Source organism: Anomaloglossus baeobatrachus, chromosome 10 (genome assembly GCF_048569485.1).
Source record: "Anomaloglossus baeobatrachus isolate aAnoBae1 chromosome 10, aAnoBae1.hap1, whole genome shotgun sequence".
NCBI classification, from domain to species: Eukaryota; Metazoa; Chordata; class Amphibia; order Anura; family Aromobatidae; genus Anomaloglossus; species Anomaloglossus baeobatrachus.
This window is the reverse complement of record NC_134362.1, coordinates 135,063,031-135,088,799: the sequence shown is the minus strand read 5'-3', so window position 1 is coordinate 135,088,799 and position 25,769 is coordinate 135,063,031. Positions and strand designations below refer to the sequence as shown.

The 25,769-nt window shown below is 49.8% G+C and overlaps 1 protein-coding gene across 3 annotated transcripts in view; it reads left to right on the top strand.

The window, feature by feature from the left end:
• The first annotated feature begins 522 nt into the window (after window positions 1-522).
• Window positions 523-25,769, top strand: part of PLA2G15 (phospholipase A2 group XV) — a 63,054-nt gene continuing 37,807 nt past the window's right edge. The window contains exons 1-2 of one of the 3 annotated variants that reach the window (XM_075325663.1): window positions 523-587; window positions 7,258-7,349. In XM_075325663.1, coding sequence (XP_075181778.1) covers window positions 538-587; window positions 7,258-7,349 — 142 coding nt within the window. In that variant the 5' untranslated portion in view covers window positions 523-537. Of the gene's footprint in view, window positions 588-632; window positions 907-7,257; window positions 7,350-25,769 lie in introns of those variants that run through there. The other 2 variants (XM_075325665.1, XM_075325664.1) reach the window with 2 other exon arrangements.

Sequence of the window (25,769 nt, the reverse complement as noted above, 5' to 3'; positions counted from 1 at the left end):
AACATGAGGGCGGCGGCCTCATCTATGTAAATGAACACTGGGGGACGGCAAATAGCGGCAGGAGGGGGATAACAGATGAAATACAGCCAACCCCCGGGGCCAGCAAACCTCATTACCATAGCAAAAGGTAATATTTTATAAAGTTGTTATTTAGGTCTGAAAGGGGGGCCAGTAGCAAGATGGACCTTTCTAGAATGCAGCCCAGGAGCTGCAGAAGGGGATTCTTTTAGTTTAACAGCGAACATTCTGGTGACAGGCTCCAGCGCCTGCTCATGCCACTCGCTCGTTGCCTAGGTAACCAGCCTCTCTGGGACTGCAGGGTGGTTGGTAACCTAGGTAACGAGCTGTATACTGTGGAACTAAAATTCAAACATCTTTGATAAGATTCTTCCCATTTATGAACCTGAGGTTAATGGCTGATAATAACCCCGTGTGCCCTCACCTCGCCCTGAGGCAGCCCGGCCTCCACAGGACAGGGCGCGTCACATGTTTATGCCCCCTCCGGCCCTCCTCCGCCTCCTCCGCACGGACATCTCCATGGAGATCACGTCAGCCTCTATCAGCCGATCACAACCCGTGACTCCAAGGTACAGGCATTAGTAATCGCGCGCCTGGAGCGCCCCGAGATTAATGCACTCGGCGATCTGCTGCTCTTGTCTGCGCGGGGAACAAGCAAATGGCAGCCGACGGGAAGACGGTAGTGACGGGGGGTGCAGACGGGAGGAAGTATCTCCTCAGCGGGAGACCATAAATTGTGCGCACTGGTGGCTGGCGGACACTATGCGGAGGCGGACATGGGCGCTGGAGTAGGCTGGTGGCGGCTCGCAGGGCTCCTGTGGCTGGGGCTCCCGGCAGCCTGCAGCGTGCGGTCCTGTGGTAATGGCGGGTGTCCGCCCGTGCTGCTCGGTGAGTACGGTGTGTGGTGTGAGGAGCCCCTGGCTGGTTACTGCACGGGACCTGTCTGCCAGGATAATAGCAACGTTATCGCATTAGCCATAAATGAGCTGCCACATCCCTGGTGCATTCTGCGTGTTCTCCACTGATGACAGTGACCCCTGCTGCCAATCACAGGCCATTCACCTGTCAGTGACTGACAGCAGGGGTCTCGTGACTGATGCATTAATGGCCATTTCTTTATTGTATAGTGGCCACTCACTCAGGGCAGGGAGACTCCGCCTCCTGGACTAGTCACTGAGCGGCTCGCTCCCTGTCTTCTCTGAGGTGACCTGCCCATAGCTCAGGCAGTGTGAATCAGCTGTCAGGTTCCCTTTGAGATGAAGTGTATTCACTACTCCAATCTCTTCTGTGGTTGCTGCTGGCCTCTGCTTTCTGCATTGTTCACCATTCTTGTGATTGGCTGCAGCGGTAATGTCACTGTGTCACATGAATGCTGCAAGAAGCATAGAAGCAGTTGGTGTTGGAAAAGTTTGAAGAGGTCAGTATGTCATGGTCTGGGCATAAAAATGGCCAAAACTAGCCAACATTTGTTTTCCCTCTGTTTAAAGAGTTTTTCCACGGTTTTAACATTGATGGTGTATCCTTAGGACTGGTCATCAATGTCTGATCGGCCGGGGTCCGGCACCCCACCTATCAGCTGTTCTCAGTGCTGACGGCAGTGGCAGGAATTGCTCAGTTCTGGAGCTACTCTTTCTGGCTGTGCATGGATACTGCACATCTGCCTCCCATTCATATCAATGGCAGGCAGATGTGCAGTTTCTGGCTGCGGCCAGAATAAGACGTAGTAGCTCCGGAGGTGAGCATTGCTAGCACTGAGAACAGCTGATCGGTGGGGTATTGGCCCCCAGATGATCAGACGTTGATGGCCTATCATAAGGGTAGGCCATCAATGTTGAAGTAGTGGCCAACCTCTTAAGTCTTATTCTTTAGCTTTTTTTCTACAATTTGCATATGAAATGTTAGTAATATAGAATCAATATTGTTAAACTAGACTTGATAAAACGGCCTTGTTTGTAAAAAAAAAAATGGTATTATAGTGATGCATAGAGCTTGCCCTCAGAAGGGTATTCTTGAGTTATTAAATTACTTTAGACAACATGAAAACAGCAAGGTTATAATGGAGTTGCTTTTCCGATCCGCTTTCATTCTCCTACAATGAGAGCTTTATCTTTCATAGCATACAGCTCGTTTCCATAGAACTCAGCCACCAGAGCCTGTCCAGACCTTGTTTGACTACATTCCAGTAGAGGGGTTGACTCCTAACATACCAGCCACCTCCCTCCCACTTATTGCTATCCATATAGCAGTTATCTGCTCACCTGTCCTCCTCAGCTCAGTTCTGCATAATTACCCCCCCTGTTCTCAGCAAGGCATCAGTAGTGTCTACAGCAGTTCTAGTCACTGCTCCCACTTTCCTGAGCTCTGTGCTTGTTCAAAGTTCCTTAACCCTGAACAAGCACTGAGCATGTTAATGTTTAGTGGCAAAATGAAGCTGCTCACCAGGACAGTCTCTTGAGGAGGAGCAGAGCTCGGAGCTGCTAAAGACAGCTTGAGACTACCCCTTTAAGTCTATTAAAATGTTTGCTGCTGCTACTATTTAATTGTGACATGTTCTACTAGCTTTTTAGATGGGAAAACTCAATTCAGTATTCTGATGAGTCACCAGAGAGCAGGACATTGTGGGGCTGACCATAACACGCTCAGAGCGGTTACCAGGTCATGTGTTCAGTTGTGAAATGAAGATACACAAAAAAACAAAGCAGCTTTAAAGCTAAATATTTACAAAATGTAACATTTCTATATGCAGTCCAAGCTTGAGGTTATTCTCTTGTAGGAGTGTCGCTGCCTGTAATATAGGCTGGATGTGAGGACAGTATGTATCCAGTGTGCTGTTGTCTTCGTTAGGTTGTATAACAATAAGTTCCTAACCTGCCCTTATTTCCTCTTCACATATGTTGAACATACTGTATACCGGTATATTATAGGCAGTTTTCTTTACCCTCCCAAAGACTGCTGATGCTTTAACCTCAATCCACTCTTGAGGTCTGTATACAGCCCCCTCCCTGCTGCTATGAAACGCTGGCCACACACATCTGCGATTTCTGGACCTACTGCATATCTCCAGACCCACACTAAGTAAGGCTGCCATCTTGGATTAGTAGTAGTTCATACACCAACTATCAAATGTAGAGGTAAAAATCCGACCTTTAACGCTCATTAAGCCATTGATTTTTCTCATCTGAAAAAATGGAGTAAATTTAATGAGTGTTTTCGACCTGAGGCTGGTCAGTTAACTCTATATTTTTTTATTTTTTTTTTCAGCTGAAAAAAAACAAAACAAAAACGAAGGGGGTTTCTCAAGCTTCTATCAGTCAGCCTGTGCATATCCAATATTACATGATGTCAGCTGAATGTTTTATTTTCTGATCCATAGACTTGCATTGGCAATTTTGATCTGAGTACCGGATTAATGTTGGACAAGTCTACTTTCTTTTATACAGACCTTGGTCTGAACAAGAAATGGAAATGTGACCTACCCCGCTTAGACTATCATAGGTACGAGTGCTGTCCATGAAAAAAAGGATATACCTTACACAAGAAAGTGTCGTGAGCAGTAGCGTACCTAGCGGGGGGGCAGAGGGTGTGGCCGCCCCGGGCCCCGTGCTCAGAGGGGGCCCACCTGGAGCTGTGATGCCATAGTTAACCTCTGCGGCAGTGCGGAGGAGACACTATCTCCCTGCACTGCTGCTGATGACAGCGCACACGCAGGACACAGAATCCCAGCGTGGTGACGTCATCGCTCAGCGCCGGGCAGGGGCCAGCTATTGTAGAGGGCCGGTCGTGGGTCACCTGCTGCATAATGTCATTATAACACACATGGCCGCGCACTGTGAATTGCGCGTGGCTGTGTCTCTTGTACTGTGATGTGGCCGGGCACACTGACAGGCGCAGAGAGTGCTGATCGGCTGCATAGTACAGGAGACCCGGCCGCTCGCATGGAGTGTGCGGCCATGTGCGTTATAATGACGTCATGCTGCCGAGGCGCATCAGACAAGTGTTGCGGCTACATCCCAGTGTTTAGAAGCTGCCTGGGTAGTGGGCGTGACCGGCTTTGTTAGTGGGCGTGGCCATGTTTCCTCCTGTCCACTATAATCATGCAGGCTTCCCATCGCCCTGCACCCCCCATCTGGAGGTCTTACCTCAGACCCCCGCTTCTATTATAAAGAACTCCAGGATGCCTGGAGTTTCTTTCTGTTATCACCTGCGTTGCTGAGGCCCCGCCTCTTCTGATCACATGAGCGTGACGTCACCACAGGTCCTTTAGCCTACATGGATTTACCATCAAACAAGTCTGTGGCTGCACAAGAGAGAAGTGTCCCCCAATAATCAAAAGTAAAGTCCCCCAGTGTGTGTCTGAGTGTATAGGATTGTGTCTGTGTATGATTATTTGTATGTGAATGTTTTCAAATATGTATACGCATCTGTGACTATATCTGTGTATGTGTCTGTATATATATATGTGTGTATACGGCTGTACGCCTGTGTGTGTGTATGTGTGTGCGGCTGTACGCCGGTGTCTGTATGTGTGTGCGGCTGTACGCCGGTGTCTGTATGTGTGTGCGGCTGTACGCCGGTGTCTGTATGTGTGTGCGGCTGTACGCCGGTGTCTGTATGTGTGTGCGGCTGTACGCCGGTGTCTGTATGTGTGTGTGGCTGTACGCCGGTGTCTGTATGTGTGTGCGGCTGTAGGCCCATCATACTGTGTATAGGGGAGGTATAAGGGCTTCATACTGTGTATAGGGGAGGTATAAGGGCTTCATACTGTGTATAGGGCAGGTATAAGGGCTTCATACTGTGTATAGGGGAGGTATAAGGGCTTCATACTGTGTATAGGGGAGGTATAAGGGCTTCATACTGTGTATAGACGAGCTGTACATGGGAGGGACATTATTAAATGTTAAGTGGACACTTAGGAACCATTATTATGGGGCACTCAGGGTATTGTGACCGTGAAAGGCACACTGGGGGCTCTATTACTTTCTAGGAGCAATATGTGGGCAATTGTCTAGGGCACTTACACAGGTCATTAATATTTTCTAGGGGGAAATATTACCATTTAGAGGGCACAAATTAGGCATTTTACCATGTAAAGGGCACAGTGGTGGCATTATGTGGGGGGCGCACAGTGGTGGCATTATGTGGGGGGCGCACAGTGGTGGCATTATGTGGGGGGCGCACAGTGGTGGCATTATGTGGGGGGCGCACAGTGGTGGCATTATGTGGGGGGCGCACAGTGGTGGCATTATGTGGGGGGCGCACAGTGGTGGCATTATGTGGGGGGCGCACAGTGGTGGCATTATGTGGGGGGCGCACAGTGGTGGCATTATGTGGGGGGCGCACAGTGGTGGCATTATGTGGGGGGCGCACAGTGGTGGCATTATGTGGGGGGCGCACAGTGGTGGCATTATGTGGGGGGGCACACAGTGGTGGCATTATGTGGGGGGCGCACAGTGGTGGCATTATGTGGGGGGCGCACAGTGGTGGCATTATGTGGGGGGCGCACAGTGGTGGCATTATGTGGGGGTACAGCGGTGGCATTATTATGTGGAGGCACAGCGGTGGCATTATTATGTGGAGGCACAGTGGTGGCATTATTATTATTATTATGTGGAGGCACAGTGGTGGCATTATTATTATTATTATGTGGAGGCACAGCGGTGGCATTATTATTATTATTATGTGGAGGCACAGCGGTGGCATTATTATTATTATTATTATTATGTGGAGGCACAGCGGTGGCATTATTATTATTATTATGTGGAGGCACAGCGGTGGCATTATTATTATTATTATTATGTGGAGGCACAGCGGTGGCATTATTATTATTATTATTATGTGGAGGCACAGCGGTGGCATTATTATGTGGAGGCACAGTGGTGGCATTATTATTATTATTATGTGGAGGCACAGTGGTGGCATTATTATTATTATGTGGAGGCACAGTGGTGGCATTATTATTATTATTATGTGGAGGCACAGCGGTGGCATTATTATTATTATTATGTGGAGGCACAGCGGTGGCATTATTATTATTATTATGTGGAGGCACAGCGGTGGCATTATTATGTGGAGGCACAGTGGTGGCATTATTATTATTATTATGTGGAGGCACAGTGGTGGCATTATTATTATTATTATGTGGAGGCACAGTGGTGGCATTATTATTATTATTATGTGGAGGCACAGTGGTGGCATTATTATTATTATTATGTGGAGGCACAGCGGTGGCATTATTATTATTATGTGGAGGCACAGCGGTGGCATTATTATTATGTGGAGGCACAGCGGTGGCATTATTATTATTATTATGTGGAGGCACAGCGGTGGCATTATTATTATTATTATGTGGAGGCACAGCGGTGGCATTATTATTATTATTATGTGGAGGCACAGCGGTGGCATTATTATTATTATTATTATGTGGAGGCACAGCGGTGGCATTATTATTATTATTATGTGGAGGCACAGCGGTGGCATTATTATTATTATTATGTGGAGGCACAGCGGTGGCATTATTATTATTATTATTATTATGTGGAGGCACAGCGGTGGCATTATTATTATTATGTGGAGGCACAGCGGTGGCATTATTATTATTATGTGGAGGCACAGCGGTGGCATTATTATTATTATGTGGAGGCACAGCGGTGGCATTATTATTATTATGTGGAGGCACAGCGGTGGCATTATTATTATTATGTGGAGGCACAGCGGTGGCATTATTATTATTATTATTATGTGGAGGCACAGCGGTGGCATTATTATTATTATGTGGAGGCACAGCGGTGGCATTATTATTATTATGTGGAGGCACAGCGGTGGCATTATTATTATTATGTGGAGGCACAGCGGTGGCATTATTATTATTATGTGGAGGCACAGCGGTGGCATTATTATTATTATGTGGAGGCACAGCGGTGGCATTATTATTATTATGTGGAGGCACAGCGGTGGCATTATGATTATTATGTGGAGGCACAGCGGTGGCATTATTACCATGTGGAGGCACAGTGGTGGCATTATTACCATGTGGAGGCACAGTGGTGGCATTACTATGTGGGGCAGTAAGAGGAGTCGGTTTTTGTTCACACAGCAGGTGCAGTAATAGGGACACACACGGCAGCAGCGGCTCAGTATTGGGGTGACGGCAGGATGAGGAGTTTGTGCAGCTTGGGATTAGATGGGGTTCGGTGCCGGAAGTGTGGGGAGTCAAATGTGTCTTTGTTCTAATCTCTGTAGACGAGTTGTGGCTGGAAGAAGTTGTCATGTCGGTCTGGGCCAGATGGAAAACACAGAAAAGGTGAACAATTCAATCCGAAAGAACATCAGCAGTAAGTCGCCATCTGTAACTGCACTGTGATCTCTTGTATGTGCTGCAGCTCCGATATCTACCTCTATATTGTCACCATATAATGGTAATATCAGTAGAGGTTCCACTATACCCACGATTAGTCTGCGCCACCGTAGTTATCATGGTTAGGCTACTTTCACACATCCGGTTTGAATTGAATTTAAGCGGCTCAATCCGGCTGTGAAACCTATGCAACGGATGCGGCGAAAACACCGCATCCTTTGCATAAATTTTTACATGCGGCCCGTCCGTTTTTTTCCGGTTGCGGCATGCTACTGAGCATGCGCAGTGGAAGAAACCGCATGCGGCGTCCGGATGCGGATTTTTCCGCATCGCGCCGCATCCGGCGTCCATAGGCATGCATTGAAAAATGCGCCGCAGCGGCCAGATGTGGCGCGATGCGGTTTTTTTTGCCGGAGCAAAAAACGTGCCAGGGAACGTTCCATCCGGCCGCGGCATCGGCTAAATCTGCCGCATGCGGCAAAGACCGAACGCAAGCCCATGCGGCACAATACGGCACTAATGTTAGTCTATGCAGGAAAAACCGCAACCGGCGGCAAAAAAAAAAAACTGTTGCGGTTTTCCTGCAGAGCGCCGTATTGTGCCGCAGAGCAAAAACCGGATGTGTGAAAGTAGCCTTACCTGTTAAAGTGGCCACTCAGATGTTTTGCCCCCCCTGAGCTGAAACCCTAGTTACACCACTGGCCGAGAGTGGAGCAGAGGGCACACAGAACTGAGGAGCACTGATTGCTAAAGAATGGGCAGAAAAATGCAGCTGCTTAAACATTTTTAATAAAACTATTTAGAAAGTTGATTAACTTTGCCTTAAAGAAAAAAAAATACAATATGGAGGTGTACATAGACTGTAAAGAGGAGATTAATTTAAAGGGAACCTGTCATCAGAAATTTTGCCCAAAAGCTAAAAGATTCCCCCTCTGCAGCTCCTGGGCTGCATTCTAGGAAGGTCCCTGTTATTATTGTGCCCCATGTGAGACCAAAATAAAGCCTTTATAAAGTTCTACCTTTTTGTATGCAGCTTCTGTAAATCTGTCACGGGGGCGGGCTCTCTGGCGTCCGTTATTCTGCCTCCTGGTCCTGTATGCCGCCCCCATCGCTCCTTTCCATATCTGATGCACCGCCCACTGCTCCAGCCATCCCCGCGCATGCCCAGTGCCAGTCTCACAGGACTGAGCACTGTGACTGCTGGTGATGTGTGCGCAGGCAAGTGATTATGGGCGGGACTGTGACTGTTATCAGCAAGTACCCGCCCATAATCTCGTGAGCGCGCAAACCTCTCCAGCATTCACACTGAGCTCAGTGTAGATGCTAGACTGTATGGGCTGCTTCCAGGGATGACGTCCCTTTGTCATGTGATAGTATTTCGAACACGCCCCTATCACATGACAAAGGGACGTCATCCCTGGAAGCAGCCCATACAGTCTAGCATCTACACTGAGCTCAGTGTGAATGCTGGAGAGGTTTGCGCGCTCACGAGATTATGGGCGGGTACTTGCTGATAACAGTCACAGTCCCGTCCATAATCACTTGCCTGCGCACACGTCACCAGCAGTCACAGTGCTCAGTCCCGTGAGACTGGCACTGGGCATGCGCGGGGATGGCTGGAGCAGTGGGCGGTGCATCAGATATGGAAAGGAGCGATGGGGGCGGCATACAGGACCAGGAGGCAGAATAACGGACGCCAGAGAGCCCGCCCCCGTGTCAGATTTACAGAAGCTGCATACAAAAAGGTAGAACTTTATAAAGGCTTTATTTTGGTCTCACATGGGGCACAATAATGACAGGGACCTTCCTAGAATGCAGCCCAGGAGCTGCAGAGGGGGAAGCTTTTAGCTTTTGGGCGAAATTTCTGATGACAGGTTCCCTTTAATTGGATTTTGGATTCCATCCTCCAATTGCTGCTGTTCCACTACTTTTGGAATAGCTTTTTTTTCTTCCCCTCTATTCCAAAGTTACATATCCCAGTAATAGAGATGCAAATTTTCCCTTTAACTAGCGGACCTTTCTGTGGGGATTTGGTTCAACTGACGCTAGCCAATCAAAACATGTCTGCTTCGTAGAGGGGAACAGGCAAACGCCCACAGAAAAGATCACCGCTGCAGACTGGCTGAGCACGAGCACCGAGGAATTCTGCATTTCCTGCTTCACTTCCTGCTATTAGAAAAGCAGAGGTGGAGCGCTGAAAGCAACTGCAAGGGATGCAAAGCCCTGATTCATCAAGACCCAGTGATTTTTGTCACCGGTGTTGATAAGGGTGTATGTAGGAGTCAGACATTCCTGATTGAGAGGCACACACCTCTTAATGGATCAGGAGCTTTTAATAAGTGGTGTGTGTGCCTCTCCAGAAATCTTACTCCAGTCCATAATTGGAGTAAGAGTTCTGACTTGAACGTCTCTGCTTATTATGAATTAGATCAGCTGGGGTGTCATGCTGCCTGGAAATCCATCTCTGCCCATTTGGCAGATCTGGGGGAACTTGGCATGGCAATGCCAAGTCTTCACAAAAATTCTGCAGCTCCAAATGGCACCAAAAAGCCATTTATGACAGAATTCTGAGAAATTGCTTTGATCAATGAGGTCCAATGTTTTTTTTTTTCCCTCTTGTGCTCCGGCTCTCCAGCGCTGCTGCTTTCCTCTACTCTAGTCCCCAATAACAGAAGGGGACACTCTGAGCTGGGCTGCAGCTGTGACTACTCTGTGGGATTTTTGCTTTTTCCCTTTACAGCACAGCCAATCAAAAGCTTAGTTGGTTAAAAGGAAAATATGCATCTTTATTACCAGGGACATACCTTTTGTAATATAGAAAACTGAAGAAAGGGAAAGATGTTCCAGAATTTGTGGAGCAGGAACAATTGGAAGAGGTACTCAGATTAACCCCCTTTATGAGCTGGGCATTTTTTACGGTTTTGTTTTTTTGTTGTTTTTTTTTTCATCGCCTTCTTCCAAGAGCCATAAGGGTATGTGCTCACAATAAGTTCCTTTCGTTTTTGACGCTGCATTAAAAACGCAGCATTTTACAGTACGTTCAGTGGATAAATGAAAATCTCCTCCCAACTGTGCTTTGTTTCATGCAGCGTAAACTCACCTGCAGAGCATTTTTCCAGTCTGCAGCATGTCAATGTCTCTTGTGGGTACGCAGAGTCTTCTGTTCTGAACTCCCCCCATAGACTTGCATTAGATGCGGAAATTCTGCGGGAAACAACTCAGGCAGTTTTGGTGCAGCAGAAACTCATGTAATCTGCACCGAATGCACCAGGATGTTTCAAAACAAAGCAGCTTTATTTAAAGGTTCACACGAAACAAAAAAGTTTGTCAAAAAACGCAATTAAATAAATGCAGGTATTCGATGTGCAGAAACTCTTCAGTGTCAAACTCAATGGTACAGCTTGTGGGAATGTAGCCTCACTTCATCCACATCACTGCATTGTAGTTTTGAATATATATTTCCCCATTCAATGTACTAGAAAATGAGGGGAGGAGGAGTCCACATTTCTAAGACCTGTAAATTTTATTTTTTTTTTCTAGAGCTCAGAAGGGCTTTCCCCCCCCCCCCCCCCTATTTTTGGGGTAGATAAAACAGCTTGTGGTTTTTTTTTTTTGTGTTCAAACTATTTTATTTTATCAACATAACAGGTTGACATACAACATAAGCATTTTACACATCATATAGTGAGTACTAACATAATGACACATAGCTTTCTCATGAGCCAGATCAGACACCCCCATACTTTGCACTGACGAGGGGCAAGCACCCCGAAACACCATGTCTGCAAATTGGGATTCTGATCTGGCTTATATATCCTGAGTCATATTGCAAAGGATTGTTGAAAATCCACTTGTGACTTTTAGGATCGCTACTTCCAATAGGTGGCGATGTGCGAGAGTTTGTCTCCTTTACTGGAGAGACAATTTGAACATAATGACAGTAAAGCCTAACCCACACAGCGAGAAAATCGGTGCGAGTGGAGTGCGATAAAAAATCGCATTCCACTGGGACCAATATTAGCCTGTGTGTCAGCGCACATGAGCGATTTATTTTCTCATCCCTAATCGGACCGAGAAAACAATCGCAGCATGCTGCGACTCTAATGCGATCATTGTTTCTCTCGCACCAATTCAAGTGTATGGGGTGAGAGAAAAATCGCACTGCACTCGCGGTACACCGGTGTACCATGAGTGCAAAGCGAGAATGACAATAGCCGGCTATGGAGGGGGGAGGGAGAGAGGGAGAAATCCCTCCCTCCCCTCCTCTCCTCTGTGTCGGCCCGACCCCCGCAGCTGAGGTCCGCTTGCACGAATGGACCTCAGTCTCAGGGACACTCGCATGACACTCGGCTCTGCTGTACTGCCAGCCTGAGCAGAGTGTCATGCGAGGGGATCGCAGTAATCCCTGTGTGGCTCCAGCCTAATATAAAAAGGAGAGCAAAGTAGGAAAGGGAGGAGACATATGAGAAGGGAAGAACCAGGAGATCAGATACTGTGTAGAATTATTAGACAAGTACTTAACCAAATCATCATTTTTATGAAGACGTTCTGACTCCAAGCTGAATAAATTTGAATTCTTATTGGATGAAACAGATCAGGTGATGTTTGTGTCATGTGGACTAAGGATACAACACCCTCTATCAAGGTGTGCAGAATTATTAGCAGCTTGTTTGTTTTCTCAAGCAAAATAGGCCAAAAAGATTTAACCCCTTAGTGACAGAGCTAATTTTCACCTTAATGACCAGACCAAATTTTGCAATTCTGACCAGTGTCACTTCATGAGGTTATAACTCTGGAACGCTTCAACGGATCCCGGTGATTTTGAGATTGTTTTTTCATCACATATTGGACTTCATGTTAGTACCAAATTTAGGACAATATTTTTTGCGTTTATTTATGAAAACAATTGAATTTTGGCAAAAATTTTGAAAATTTAGCAATTTTCAACTTTTGAATTTTTACACCGTTAAACCAGAGATTTCTGTGACACAAAATAGTTAATAAATAACATTTCCCACATGTTTACTTTACATAAGCACAATTTTGGAAACAAAATTTTTTTTTGTTAGGAAGTTAGAAGAGTTCAAAGTTTATCAGCGATTTCTCATTTTTACATCAAAATTTACAAAACCATTTTTTAGGGACCACATCATATTTGAAGTGACTTCAATAGGCCTAGATGACAGAAAATACCCAAAAGTGACACCATTCTAAAAACTGCACCCCCCAAAGAACTCAAAACCACATTCAAGAAGTTTATTAACCCTTCAGGTGCTCCACATGAACAAAAGCAATGTGGAATGAAAAAAAGCAAAAATTAAATTTTACCTAAAAATGTTGCTCTAACCCAAATTTATTCACTTTTAGAAGAAATAACACAACAAAATGGACCACAAAACTTGTTCCCCACTTTATGAACGCACTGATACCCCACATGTGGTCAGAAACCTCTGTTTGTACAAATGGGAGGGCTCGGAACAGAAGGAGCAATATTTGAATTTTGGAAAGCAAATTTGGCTGAAATAGATTCCAAGCACCATGTTGCATTTACAGGTCCGCTAAGGTACCTAAACAGAAGAAACCCCTCACAAGGGATGCCATTTTAGAAACTTGACCCCTCAAGGCTTCTATCTAGGGGTATAGTGAGCATTTTGGATCCACAGGTACTTCACAGATTTTGTTAACGTTACGTTGTCATATTGAAAATTTTAATAATTTTCTCAAAAATGTTGCTTTAGCATCAATTTTCTCACTTTTTCAAGAGGTAATTCCAAAAATTTGACCTCAATGTTTGTTACTCACTTTATGAGTGCGGTGATACCTCACATGTGGTCTGAAACCTTTGTTTGGACAAATGGGAGGGCTTGGAACGGAAGGAACAATATTTGAATTTTGGAAAGGAAATTTGGCTGAAAAAGATTGCGAGCACCATGTCGCATTTGGAGGACCCCTAAGGTACCTAAACAGCAGAAACCCCGCACAAGTGACCCCATTTTGGAAACTAGGCCCCTCAAGGAATTTATCTAGATGTTTGGTGAGTACCCTGAACCCCCAGGTGCTTCACAGAACTTTATAACGTTGAGCCATGAAAATAAAAATTTTTTTACCACAAAATTATTTCAACCAGGTAGCTTTTTTTTTTCACAAGGGTAACAGGAAAAAAATCACCATGAAATTTATTGTGCAATTTCTCCTGAGTTTGGCGATACCTTATATGTGGTGGAAATCAACTGTTTGGGCGCATGACAGGGCTCGGAAGGGAAGGAGTGCCATTTGACTGCAAAATTGGCTGGAATCAATAGCGGACGCTATGTTGCATTAGGAGAGCCCCTGAGGTATCTATACAGTGAAGCTCCCCAACATGTGGCCCCATTTTGGAAAATAGAAGGAATTTATCTAGATGTTTGGTGAGTACCCTGAACCCTCAGGTGCTTCACAGAAGTTTATAATGTTGAGCTGTGAAAATAAAAAAATACATTTCTTCAGCGCTCTATTGGGAGACCCAGACGATTGGGGTATAGCTACTGCCTCCGGAGGCCACACAAAGCACTACACTAAAAAGTGCAAGGCCCCTCCCCTTCTGGCTATACCCCCCCGTGGTATCACGGGTTCTCCAGTTTTCAAGCTTTGTGCGAAGGAGGTCAGACATCCATGCATAGCTCCACAGATTTTAGTCAGCAGTAGCTGCTGACTATTTCGGATGGAAGAAAAGAGGGCCCATATAGGGCCCCCAGCATGCTCCCGTCTCACCCGTTGATGGTGTTGTAAGGTTGAGGTACCTATTGCTGGTATGGAGGCTGGAGCCCACATGCTGTTTTCCTTCCACATCCCCCTGGGGGGCTCTGAGGAAGTGGGATCCTGCCGGCCTCAAAGCTCTGACGCCGGGCTCCATCCACAGACCCATTTGAACCTGCTGGATACGGAGCTGGAGTACCGTTCAGGGACATGGCCCTGCACCATTACAGGTACTCTGTGTCCCCGTACACACAGGCACAGCACACTCCAGACTTGCTGGGTGTGCTAGTGCGCCGGGGACAGTAAAGGGTTACAGTCACTGCAGCTTTGCTGAGTGACTTTGTGTATTGGGAACTACCGCGCCGGACGCTCCGGGAGCGGCGGCGCGGCTGGGACTTGTAGTTCGCCGGGGACTGGGCGCCGACCGCGCTTTTACGGCGGCGGCGCTTATAAATCCAGTCCCCGGCTTCTGCGGCCTAGTGCCGCTTCGTTCCCGCCCCCTCCCTGTCACTCAGGGAAGGGGACAGACGCTGAGCAATCAGCAGCGCCGAGGGCTGGAGCCTTTTTACATGCTCCAGCCCTCTCACTGCACACTGTCGGACGCCGGATTCCCGCTCTGACTTGGGGCACGCCCACGGCCCGCCCCTCCTCACACGAGCTGGGGAAGACGCCGGCAGCCATTACTGCAGTCCGAGCTCGGACTTTCGGCAACCAGGCAGGACGGTGGCGACCATACACCCGCTTATAGGCGGGCGGTAAGCGGCACACATAGTGCTGACCCCAATATATACTGCAGTGTGTACATGTGTATTTTAACTGCATAGGTCGCTATATGCCCGCTTGGAGAGCGACACATCAGCAGCAGGAAAGCAGGTGTGCTAAGGCACAGGCTTTCTAGGCTGCTTGTATTGCACGTACTGAAGTGTTCATTTGTGTTTATGCTTGTATGCTATACACTGCACTGTACAGTCGCTAGTCTTAGCTATATTCTCCTGGAATGGCTAGACTACAGCAGCAGAAAACCAAGGGTGCTTGGGTCTATGCTGCTTGTATTGCATGGGCTGCAGTGTGCATTTGTACTTGTGCTTGTATGCTATACATTGCACTGTATGGTCACTCTTCTGGGCTATATTCCCCTAGATGACTAGTCTACAGCAGCAGAAGAGCAGAGGTGCCAGGGCACAGGCTTCTATGCTGCTTGTATTGCTTGTGCTGCAGTGTTCATTTGTACTTTTTGCTTGTATGCTATACATTGCACTGTACGGTCACCAATCTTGGCTATATACTTCTAGATGGCTAGTCGGCAGCGGCAAAAAAGCAACACAGATTTTCAGTGCTGTTTTTACTACATGGGATGCTGTTCATGACACCGTCCCATTGTGTGCATGCTCCCCTGTAGCACTTCGTCTGCCGGGGTCTCTAGCACTTCGTCTGCCGGGGTCTCTACTAGTCGTGGCCAAAGAAACCACCTGTCATCCCTGTCCAAGGACAGGGACGGAGTTGCAGTTTCGACAGATATATTGTCATAAGATAGAGACTTGCAGTCCAGACAGGCCATGGGCAATCTTCCTGACCAACCTCATTTGGAACGGGGGGGTCCCAGGAGGACTCTCTGTATGATAAGGCAGCTCTCCAGGACTTTGATCCTGACATCGCTATCAATCCGGATACACCGGATGGTAACGCCATACGGAATGATCCTATAGCGTCCATCAATGGAAGGTTGGATCTTTCTCCCTCAGCTCCCCCAGTGGAGGAGTCAGCTTCACAGCAGGAGAAGTCCCTTTTCAGTATCTCAAACGGATATTGAGTATTTTTCTGGCCACGCTGACTTCAGAGAAGCAGTCCAGAAACACCACGCTTACCAGATAAGCGTCTTCTCCAAACGTTTTTAAGATACACGTTATCCCTTTTCCCCTGACGTGGTCAAGCGCTGGACCCAGGGTCCAAAGGTGGATTCTCCAATCTCCAGGCTTGCGTCTAGAGCCATAGTTGCACTGGAGATGGGGCTTCACTTAAAGATGCCATTCACAGACAGATGGACTCTGGTTGAAATCTGTCTAGGAGGCTATCGGCGTGTCGGTTGCTCCGGCATTCACAGCCGTATAGGCAACCTAACCTTTTCAGCTGTTCTTGCGCAGCTGGCCTTGAGCACATGTACATCTGTACCGCAGAGGCGTCCGTAACTCCGCAATGTCTGCACTGCGACTTACCCTATTAATGCTGTCCTAAAAGTACAGTCGAGGTTTCGGTCCTTCCCAAGCTCGGGCAGGTCCCAATTGTCCTCGTGCAAAAGGGCTACAAAGCCTCAGACGGGCTCAGATTCCGGCCGGGCTCAATCACGCCCAAGGAAGGCAGCCGGAGGAACCGCTACCAAGGCGGTCTCCTCATGACTCTCAGCTCTCTCTCTCTCTCCGCATCCGCGGTTGATGGCAGACTCCCCCGCCTTTGGCGACATTTAGCTGCCACAGGTCACAGACCGGTGGGTGACGGACATTGTGCTCACGTGCACAGGACAGTGTTCTGTTCTCGTCCTCCGACTCCATTCTTCAGAACGGCCCCACCTCCCCACCGAGCAGATGCCCTGCTGCAGGCGGTGGACGCTCTAAGAGCAGAAGGAGTGGTGATCCCTGTCCCCCCTCAGGAACGAGGGCGAGGGTTTGTACTCCAATCTCTTTGTGGCTCCAAAAAAGGACGGCTCCTTCCGTCCTGTTCTGGACCTAAAACTGCTCAATAAGCATGCGAACGCCAGGCGGTTCCGGATGGAATCCCTCCGATCCGTCATTACCTCAATGTCTCGAGGAGACTTCCTTGCCTCAACAGACATCAAAGATGCCTATCTCCACGTGCCAATTGCTACGGAGCACCAACGTTTTCTATGTTTTGTGATAGGAGACGACCATCTTCAGTTCGTAGCTCTGCCATTCGGTCTGGCGACAGCCCCACGGGTGTTCACCAAGGTCATGGCAGCAGTGGTAGCAGTCTTGCACTCTCAGGGACACCCGGTGATCCCTTACTTGGACGATCTACTCGTCAAAGCACCCTCCCTCGAGGCATGACAACGCAGCCTGAATGTTACGCTGGAGACTCTCCAGACTTTCGGGTGGATCATCAATTTGGCAAGGTCAAATCGGTCACCGACTCAATCACTTACGTATCTCGGCATGGAGTTCACACTCTATCAGCGATAGTGAAGCTTCCGCTGAACAAGCAGCGTTCACTGCAAACAGAGGTGCAGTCTCTCCTTCAAGGCCAGTCGCACCCCTTAAGGCGCCTCATGCACTTCCTAGGGAAGATGGTGGCAGCCATGGAGGCAGTTCCCTTTGCGCAGTTTCATCTGCGCCAACTGCAAGGGGACATTCTCCGCCAATGGGACGGGCAGTCAACCTCCCTGGACAGGAAAGTCTCCCTTTCCCAGACGGCCAAGGACTCTCTGCAATGGTGGCTTATTCCCACCTCATTGTCACAGTGAAGATCCTTCCTACCCCCATCCTGGGCAGTGGTCACGACAGATACGAGTCTGTCAGGGTGGGGAGCAGTTTGTCTCCGCCACAGGGCTCAGGGGACGTGGACTCAGCAGGAGTCCACCCTTCAGATCAATGTTCTGGAAATCGGGGCAGGGTATCTTACCCTACTAGCTTTCCAGCAGTGGCTAGAAAGAGAGCAGATCCGAATCCAGTCGGACAACTCCACAGCGGTGGCATACATCAACCACCAAGGAGGGACGCGCAGTCGGCAAGCCTTCCAGGAAGTCCGGCGAATCCTCATGTGGGTGGAGGACACAGCATCCACCATATCCGCAGTTCACATCCCGGGCGTAGAAAACTGGGAAGCAGACTTCCTCAGTCGCCAGGGTATGGACGCAGGGGAATGGTCCCTTCACCCGGACGTGTTTCAGGAAATCTGTCGCCGCTGGGGGGTGCCGGACGTCGACCTAATGGCGTCTCGGCACAACAACAAGGTCCCGGCATTTATGGCACGATCGCGCGATCACAGAGCTCTGGCGGCAGACGCCTTAGTGCAAGATTGGTCGCAGTTCACATATGTGTTTCCACCTCTGGCACTCTTGCCCAGAGTACTGCGCAAAAAATCAGATCCGATTGCAGCCGCGTCATACTCGTCGCCCCAGACTGGCCGAGGAGATCGTGGTACCCGGATCTGTGGCATCTCACGGTCGGCCGACCGTGGTCACTACCAGGCTGGCCAGACTTACTGTCCCAAGGGCCGTTTTTCCATCGGAATTCTGCGGCCCTGAACCTGACTGTGTGGCCATTGAGTCCTGGATCCTAGCGTCTTCAGGATTATCCCAAGGGGTCGTTGCCACCATGAAACAGGCTAGGAAGTCCACCTCTGCTAAGATCTACCACAGAACGTGGAAGATTTTCTTAACCTGGTGCTCGGCTCAGGGAGTGTCTCCCTGGCCATTTGCATTGCCTACTTTTCTTTCCTTCCTGCAATCGGGGTTAGAAAAGGGCTTGTCGCTCGGCTTCCTTAAGGGGGAAGTCTCGGCACTATCCGTGTTTTTTCAGAAGCGTCTAGCACGTCTTTCTAAGGTGCGCACGTTCCTACAGGGGGTCTGTCATATCGTACCCCCGTACAAGCGGCCGTTAAATCCATGGGATCTCAACAGGGTATTAGTTGCTCTCCAGAAGCCGCCTTTCGAGCCTCTGAAGGAAGTTTCCTTTCTCGCCTGTCACAGAAGGTGGCGTTTCTCGTTGCGATCACATCGCTTCGGCGAGTGTCTGAGCTGGCAGCTCTGTCATCCAAGGCTCCCTTCCTGGTGTTCCACCAGGACAAGGTAGTGCTGCGCCCCATTCCGGAGTTTCTCCCTAAGGTCGTATCCTCATTTCATCTTAATCAGGATATATCCTTGCCTTCCTTTTGTCCTCATCCGGTTCACCGGTATGAAAAGGACTTACGTTTGTTAGATCTGGTGAGAGCACTCAGACTCTACATTTCCCGACACGGCGCCCATGCGCCGTTCCGATGCACTTTTTGTCCTTGTCGCTGGTCCGCGCAAGGGGTTGCAGGCTTCTAAAGCCACCCTGGCTCGATGGATCAAAGAACCAATTCTAGAGGCCTACCGTTCTGCGGGGCTTCCGGTTCCTTCAGGGCTAAAAGCCCACTCAACCAGAGCCGTGGGTGCGTCCTGGGCATTACGACACCAGGCTTCGGCTCAACAAGTGTACCAGGCAGCTACCTGGTCCAGTCTGCACACTTTCACCAAGCATTATCAGGTGCATACCTATGCTTCGGCGGATGCCAGCTTAGGTAGAAGAGTCCTGCAGGCGGCAGTGACACCCCCGTAGGGGAGGGCTGTTTTGCAGCCCTAACATGAGGTATTTCTTTACCCACCCAGGGACAGCTTTTGGACGTCCCAATCGTCTGGGTCTCCCAATAGAGCGCTGAAGAAGAAGGGAATTTTGTTACTTACCGTAAATTCCTTTTCTTCTAGCTCTTATTGGGAGACCCAGCACCCGCCCTGTTGTCCTTCGGGATGTTTTTGTTGTTTGTGGGTACACATGTTGTTCATGTTGAACGGTTTTTCAGTTCTCCGATGTTACTCGGAGTTAATTTGTTTAAACCAGTTATTGGCTTTCCTCCTTCTTGCTTTGGCACTAAAACTGGAGAACCCGTGATACCACGGGGGGGTATAGCCAGAAGGGGAGGGGCCTTGCACTTTTTAGTGTAGTGCTTTGTGTGGCCTCCGGAGGCAGTAGCTATACCCCAATCGTCTGGGTCTCCCAATAAGAGCTAGAAGAAAAGGAATTTACGGTAAGTAACAAAATTCCCTTCTTTTACCACAAAATTGTTACTTCAATCAGGTAGTTTTTTTTTTTTTTTTTTTTACAAGTGTAACAGGAAAAAATTCAGCATAAGATTTATTGTGCAATTTCTCCTGAGTATGCTGATACCTTATGTGTGATGAAAATCAACTGTTTGGGTGCACAGCAGGGCTCGGAAGGGAAGGAGCGCCATTTGACTGCACAATTGATTGGAATCATTAGCGGACGCTATGTTGCATTTGGAAAGCCCCTAAGGTGCCTAAACAGTGGAGGTCCCCCACAAGTGACCCCATTCTGGAAACAAGACACCTCAAGGCTTTTATCTAGGTGTATATTGAGCAGTTTGAATCCAAGAGTACTTCACAGAATTTGATAAGCTTAGGTTGCCATATTAAAAATTTCTTTGTCGCTCCATTGGGAGACCCAGACAATTGGGTGTATAGGCTATGCCTCCGGAGGCCGCACAAAGTATTACACTAAAAGTGTAAAGCCCCTCCCCTTCTGCCTATACACCCCCCGTGCTCCCACGGGCTCCTCAGTTTTTTGCTTTGTGCGAAGGAGGCAGACATGCACGCATAAGCTCCACAGCTTAGTCAGCAGCAGCTGCTGACTATGTCGGATGGAAGAAAAGAGGGCCCTTAACAGGGCCCCCAGCATGCTCCCTTCTCACCCCACTCTTGTCGGCGGTGTTGTTAAGGTTGAGGTATCCATTGCGGGTATGGAGGCTGGAGCCCACATGCTGTTTTCCTTCCCCATCCCCCTTAGGGCTCTGGGTGAAGTGGGATCCTAATCGGTCTCAAGGCACTGAGACCGTGCTCCATCCACAGCTCCTGAGGACTCTGCTGGATAGGAGCCGAGTATCGTTCAGGGACATGGCCCTGCTACTTTGAGGTACTCTGTGTCCCCGTGGGGACCGCGCACAGCAACACTCCAGCATTGCTGGGTGTGCTAGTGCACCGGGGACCGCGGCGCTGACCGCGTTTGTGCCATTACACACTGCAGCGTCGCTGAGTGTGTTAGTGTATGGGGACTACCGCGCTGACCGCCGCTACCATTGTTATTACTGTGGCGTGGCTGGGACTGTTAGTGCGCCGGGGACTTCCGCGCTTTAACGGCGGCCGCGCTTATAACTCGAGTCCCCGGCTTTTGCGGCCTAGTCTCTTTTTCTTCCCGCCCCCAGGCCTGCCAGTCAGGGGAAGGGCGGGACGCTGTGCAGGACGGCAGCACTGAGGGCTGGAGCATGCTTTGCATACTCCACCCCCCTCACTGTGCACAGTGGGGCACCAGTTCCCGCACTTTCTGGGTCACGCCCACGGCTCCCTCCTCTCCTCAGGACGCCGGCAGCCATTCCTGTCAGCTACTCTGACGCTGCAGAGGGGGGACAAGCTCTGGGAGACCCAGGCAGGGATTCTGGTGGCCACACAACCGCTTTAAGCGGCCGGTAAGCAGCACCTGAGGTGCTGGCCCCACTTGTGCAGAAGTGTAATTATAGGTTATATGTTTATAGGCTATTCTTTACACTGTATGGTGCACGGTTTAGTTCTGGCTATATACCCTATTGTGTTGCTCAGGGGAGACAACAGCATGGCGCCCACAAGAAGCAGGGGTGCCAAAACACAGGCTTACTATGCTGCCTGCGCCGCATGTACGACCTCGCTACCGGCAGGTTCCACTGACCCTCATTGTGTACAGTGCTCGGCCCCTGTGGCACTTGCTCAGCCGGAGCCTCTGCTAAGGGGGGCCCAGGGGGATCCACCTGCTAACACTGTCCAGGTGACAGGGACGGAGTTTACAGTTTTTACTGAAAGACTGTCTGAGACTATGGCTAAGATTCTAGAAGCTTTGCAGTCCAGACCGGTATCTCAGACCATGGGCACTGTGGAATCATTGCCCCCTGGTTCCCCTCAGTTGGGACAACAATGTTCCCCCGGGGTGTCTCATAGATCCCGGGGTGAGGTCTCTGACACGGACCGCAGCCCCAGACCGCCTAAGCGAGCTCGCTGGGAAATCCCCTCGACCTCATCACATTGTTCAGGGTCTCAGAGGGAGGACTCTCTGTATGATGACCCGGAGGTAGCTGATCAGGATTCTGATCCTGAGGCCGCTCTCAACCTTGATACTCCTGATGGTGACGCCATAGTGAATGATCTTATCGCGTCCATAAATCAAATGTTGGATATTTCTCCCTCAGCTCCTCCAGTGGAGGAGTCGGCCTCTCAGCAGGAGAAATTCCGTTTCCGGTTCCCCAAGCGTACGAGTATGTTTCTGGACCACTCCGACTTCAGAGAAGCAGTCCAGAAACACCGAGTTTGTCCAGATAAGCGTTTTTCCAAGCGCCTTAAGGATACACGTTATCCCTTCCCCCCCTGACGTGGTCAAGGGCTGGACTCAGTGTCCCAAGGTGGATCCTCCAATCTCCAGACTGGCGGCTAGATCCATAGTTGCAGTTGAAGATGGGGCTTCGCTCAAGGATGCCACTGACAGACAGATGGAGCTCTGGTTGAAATCCATCTATGAAGCTATCGGCGCATCTTTTGCTCCAGCATTCGCAGCCGTATGGGCACTCCAAGCTATTTCAGCGGGTCAGGCGCAAATTGACGCACTCACACGTACGTCTGCGCCGCAAGTGGCGTCCATAACCTCTCTAACGTCGGCATTTGCGTCCTACGCTATTAATGCTGTCCTGGACTCTGCGAGCCGTACGGCGGTTGCAGCCGACAATTCGGTGGCAATACGCAGGGCCTTGTGGCTACGGGAATGGAAGGCAGATTCGGCTTCCAAAAAGTGCTTAACCGGTTTGCCAATTTCTGGCGACCGTTTGTTTGGTGAGAGGCTGGATGAAATCATCAAACAATCCAAGGGAAAGGAAACATCCTTACCCCAGGCCAAACCAAAATTACCCCAACAGAGGAGGGGACAGTCGAGGTTTCGGTCCTTTCGGGGTGCGGGCAGGTCCCAATTCTCCTCGTCCAAAAGGCCTCAGAAGGATCAGAGGAACTCCGATCCATGGCGGTCTAAGTCACGCCCTAAAAAGACCGCCGGAGGTGCCGCTACCAAGGCAGCTTCCTCATGACTTGCGGCCTCCTCACATCGCATCCTCGGTCGGTGGCAGGCTCTCCCGCTTTTCCGACACCTGGCTGCCACAGGTAAAAGACCGTTGGGTGAGAGACATTCTGTCTCACGGTTACAGGATAGAGTTCAACTCTCGTCCTCCGACTCGATTTTTCAGAACATCTCCGCCTCCCGAGCGAGCCGATGCTCTTCTGCAGGCGCTGGGCACTCTGAAGGCAGAAGGAGTGGTGGTCCCTGTTCCTCTTCAGCAGCAGGGTCACGGTTTTTACTCCAACTTGTTTGTGGTTCCAAAGAAGGACGGGTCTTTCCGTCCTGTCCTGGACCTAAAACTGCTCAACAAACACGTAAAGACCAGGCGATTCCGGATGGAATCCCTCCGCTCCGTCATCGCCTCAATGTCCCAAGGAGATTTTCTTGCATCGATCGATATCAAAGATGCTTATCTCCACGTACCGATTGCTCCAGAGCATCAGCGCTTCCTGCGCTTCGCCATAGGAGACGAACACCTTCAGTTCGTGGCACTGCCGTTCGGCCTGGCGACAGCCCCACGGGTTTTCACCAAGGTCATGGCTGCAGTAGTTGCGGTCCTCCACTCTCAGGGTCACTCGGTGATCCCTTACTTAGACGACCTGCTGGTCAAGGCTCCCTCTCAAGAGGCATGCCAGCACAGCCTCACCGCTACTCTGGAGACTCTCCAGAGTTTCGAGTGGATCATCAATTTTCCAAAGTCAAATCTGACACCGGCCCAATCGCTGACATATCTTGGCATGGAGTTTCATACCCTCTCAGCGATAGTGAAGCTTCCGCTGAACAAGCAGCGTTCACTACAAACGGGGGTGCAATCTCTCCTTCAAGGTCAGTCACACCCCTTGAGGCGCCTCATGCACTTCCTGGGGAAGATGGTGGCAGCAATGGAGGCAGTCCCTTTCGCGCAGTTTCACCTGCGTCCTCTTCAATGGGACATCCTACGCAAATGGGACAGGAAGCCGACGTCCTCGACAGGAACGTCTCCTCTCTCAGGCAACCAAAGCTTCCCTTCGATGGTGGCTTCTTCCCACTTATTATCGAAGGGGAAATCCTTCCTACCCCCATCCTGGGCGGTGGTCACGACGGACGCGAGTCTGTCAGGGTGGGGAGCAGTTTTTCTCCACCACAGGGCGCAGGGTACGTGGACCCAGCAAGAGTCCTCACTTCAGATCAATGTTCTGGAAATCAGGGCAGTGTACCCTTGCCCTGAAAGCGTTCCAGCAGTGGCTGGAAGGCAAGCAGATCCGAATTCAGTCGGACAACTCCACAGCGGTGGCTTACATCAACCACCAAGGAGGAACACGCAGTCGGCAAGCCTTCCAGGAAGTCCGGCGGATTTTGATGTGGGTGGAAGCCACGGCCTCCACCATCTCCGCAGTTCACATCCCAGGCGTGGAAAACTGGGAAGCAGATTTTCTCAGTCGCCAGGGCATGGACGCAGGGGAATGGTCCCTTCACCCGGACGTGTTTCAGGAGATCTGTCGCCGCTGGGGGATGCCGGACGTCGACCTAATGGCGTCCCGGCACAACAACAAGGTCACGGCATTCATGGCACGTTCTCACGATCACAGAGCTCTGGCGGCAGACGCCTTAGTTCAAGATTGGTCGCAGTTTCAACTCCCTTATGTGTTTCCTCCGCTGGCACTGTTGCCCAGAGTGTTACGCAAGATCAGGGCCGACTGCCGCCGCGCCATCCTCGTCGCTCCAGACTGGCCGAGGAGGTCGTGGTACCCGGATCTGTGGCATCTCACGGTCGGCCAACCGTGGGCACTACCAGACCGACCAGACTTGCTGTCTCAAGGGCCGTTTTTCCATCTGAATTCTGCGGCCCTCAACCTGACTGTGTGGCCATTGAGTCCTGGATCCTAGCGTCTTCAGGGTTATCCCAGGAGGTCATTGCCACTATGAGACAGGCTAGGAAACAAACGTTCGCCAAGATCTACCACAGGACGTGGAAAATATTCCTGTCGTGGTGCTCTGCTGGGGGTTTTTCTCCCTGGCCATTTGCCTTGCCCACTTTCCTGTCCTTTTTTCAGTCCGGATTGGAAAAGGGTTTGTCACTCGGCTCCCTTAAAGGACAAGTCTCTGTGCTCTGTGTTTTTTCAGAAGCGCCTAACCAGACTTCCACAGGTACGCACGTTCCTGCAGGGGGTTTGTCACATCGTTCCTCCTTACAAACGTCCGTTGGAACCCTGGGATCTGAACAGGGTGCTGATGGTTCTTCAGAAACCACCGTTCGAGCCAATGAGGGATATTTCTCTCGCACGCCTTTCACAGAAAGTGGTTTTCCTAGTAGCAGTCACTTCACTTCGGAGAGTGTCTGAGCTAGCAGCATTGTCATGCAAAGCCCCTTTCCTGGTGTTTCACCAGGACAAGGTGGTTCTGCGTCCGGTTCCGGAATTTCTACCTAAGGTGGTATCCCCTTTTCATCTCAATCAGGATATCTCCTTACCCTCTTTTTGCCCTCATCCAATTCACCAATGTGAAAAGGATTTGCACTTGTTAGATCTGGTGAGAGCACTCAGACTCTACATTTCTCGTACGGCGCCCCTGCGCCGCTCGGATGCACTCTTTGTCCTTGTCGCTGGCCAGCGTAAAGGGTCACAGGCTTCCAAATCAACCCTGGCTCGGTGGATCAAGGAACCAATTCTCGAAGCTTACCGTTCTGCTGGGCTTCCGGTTCCCTCGGGGCTGAAGGCCCATTCTACCAGAGCCGTGGGTGCGTCCTGGGCTTTGAGGCACCAGGCTACGGCTCAGCAGGTGTGTCAGGCGGCTAC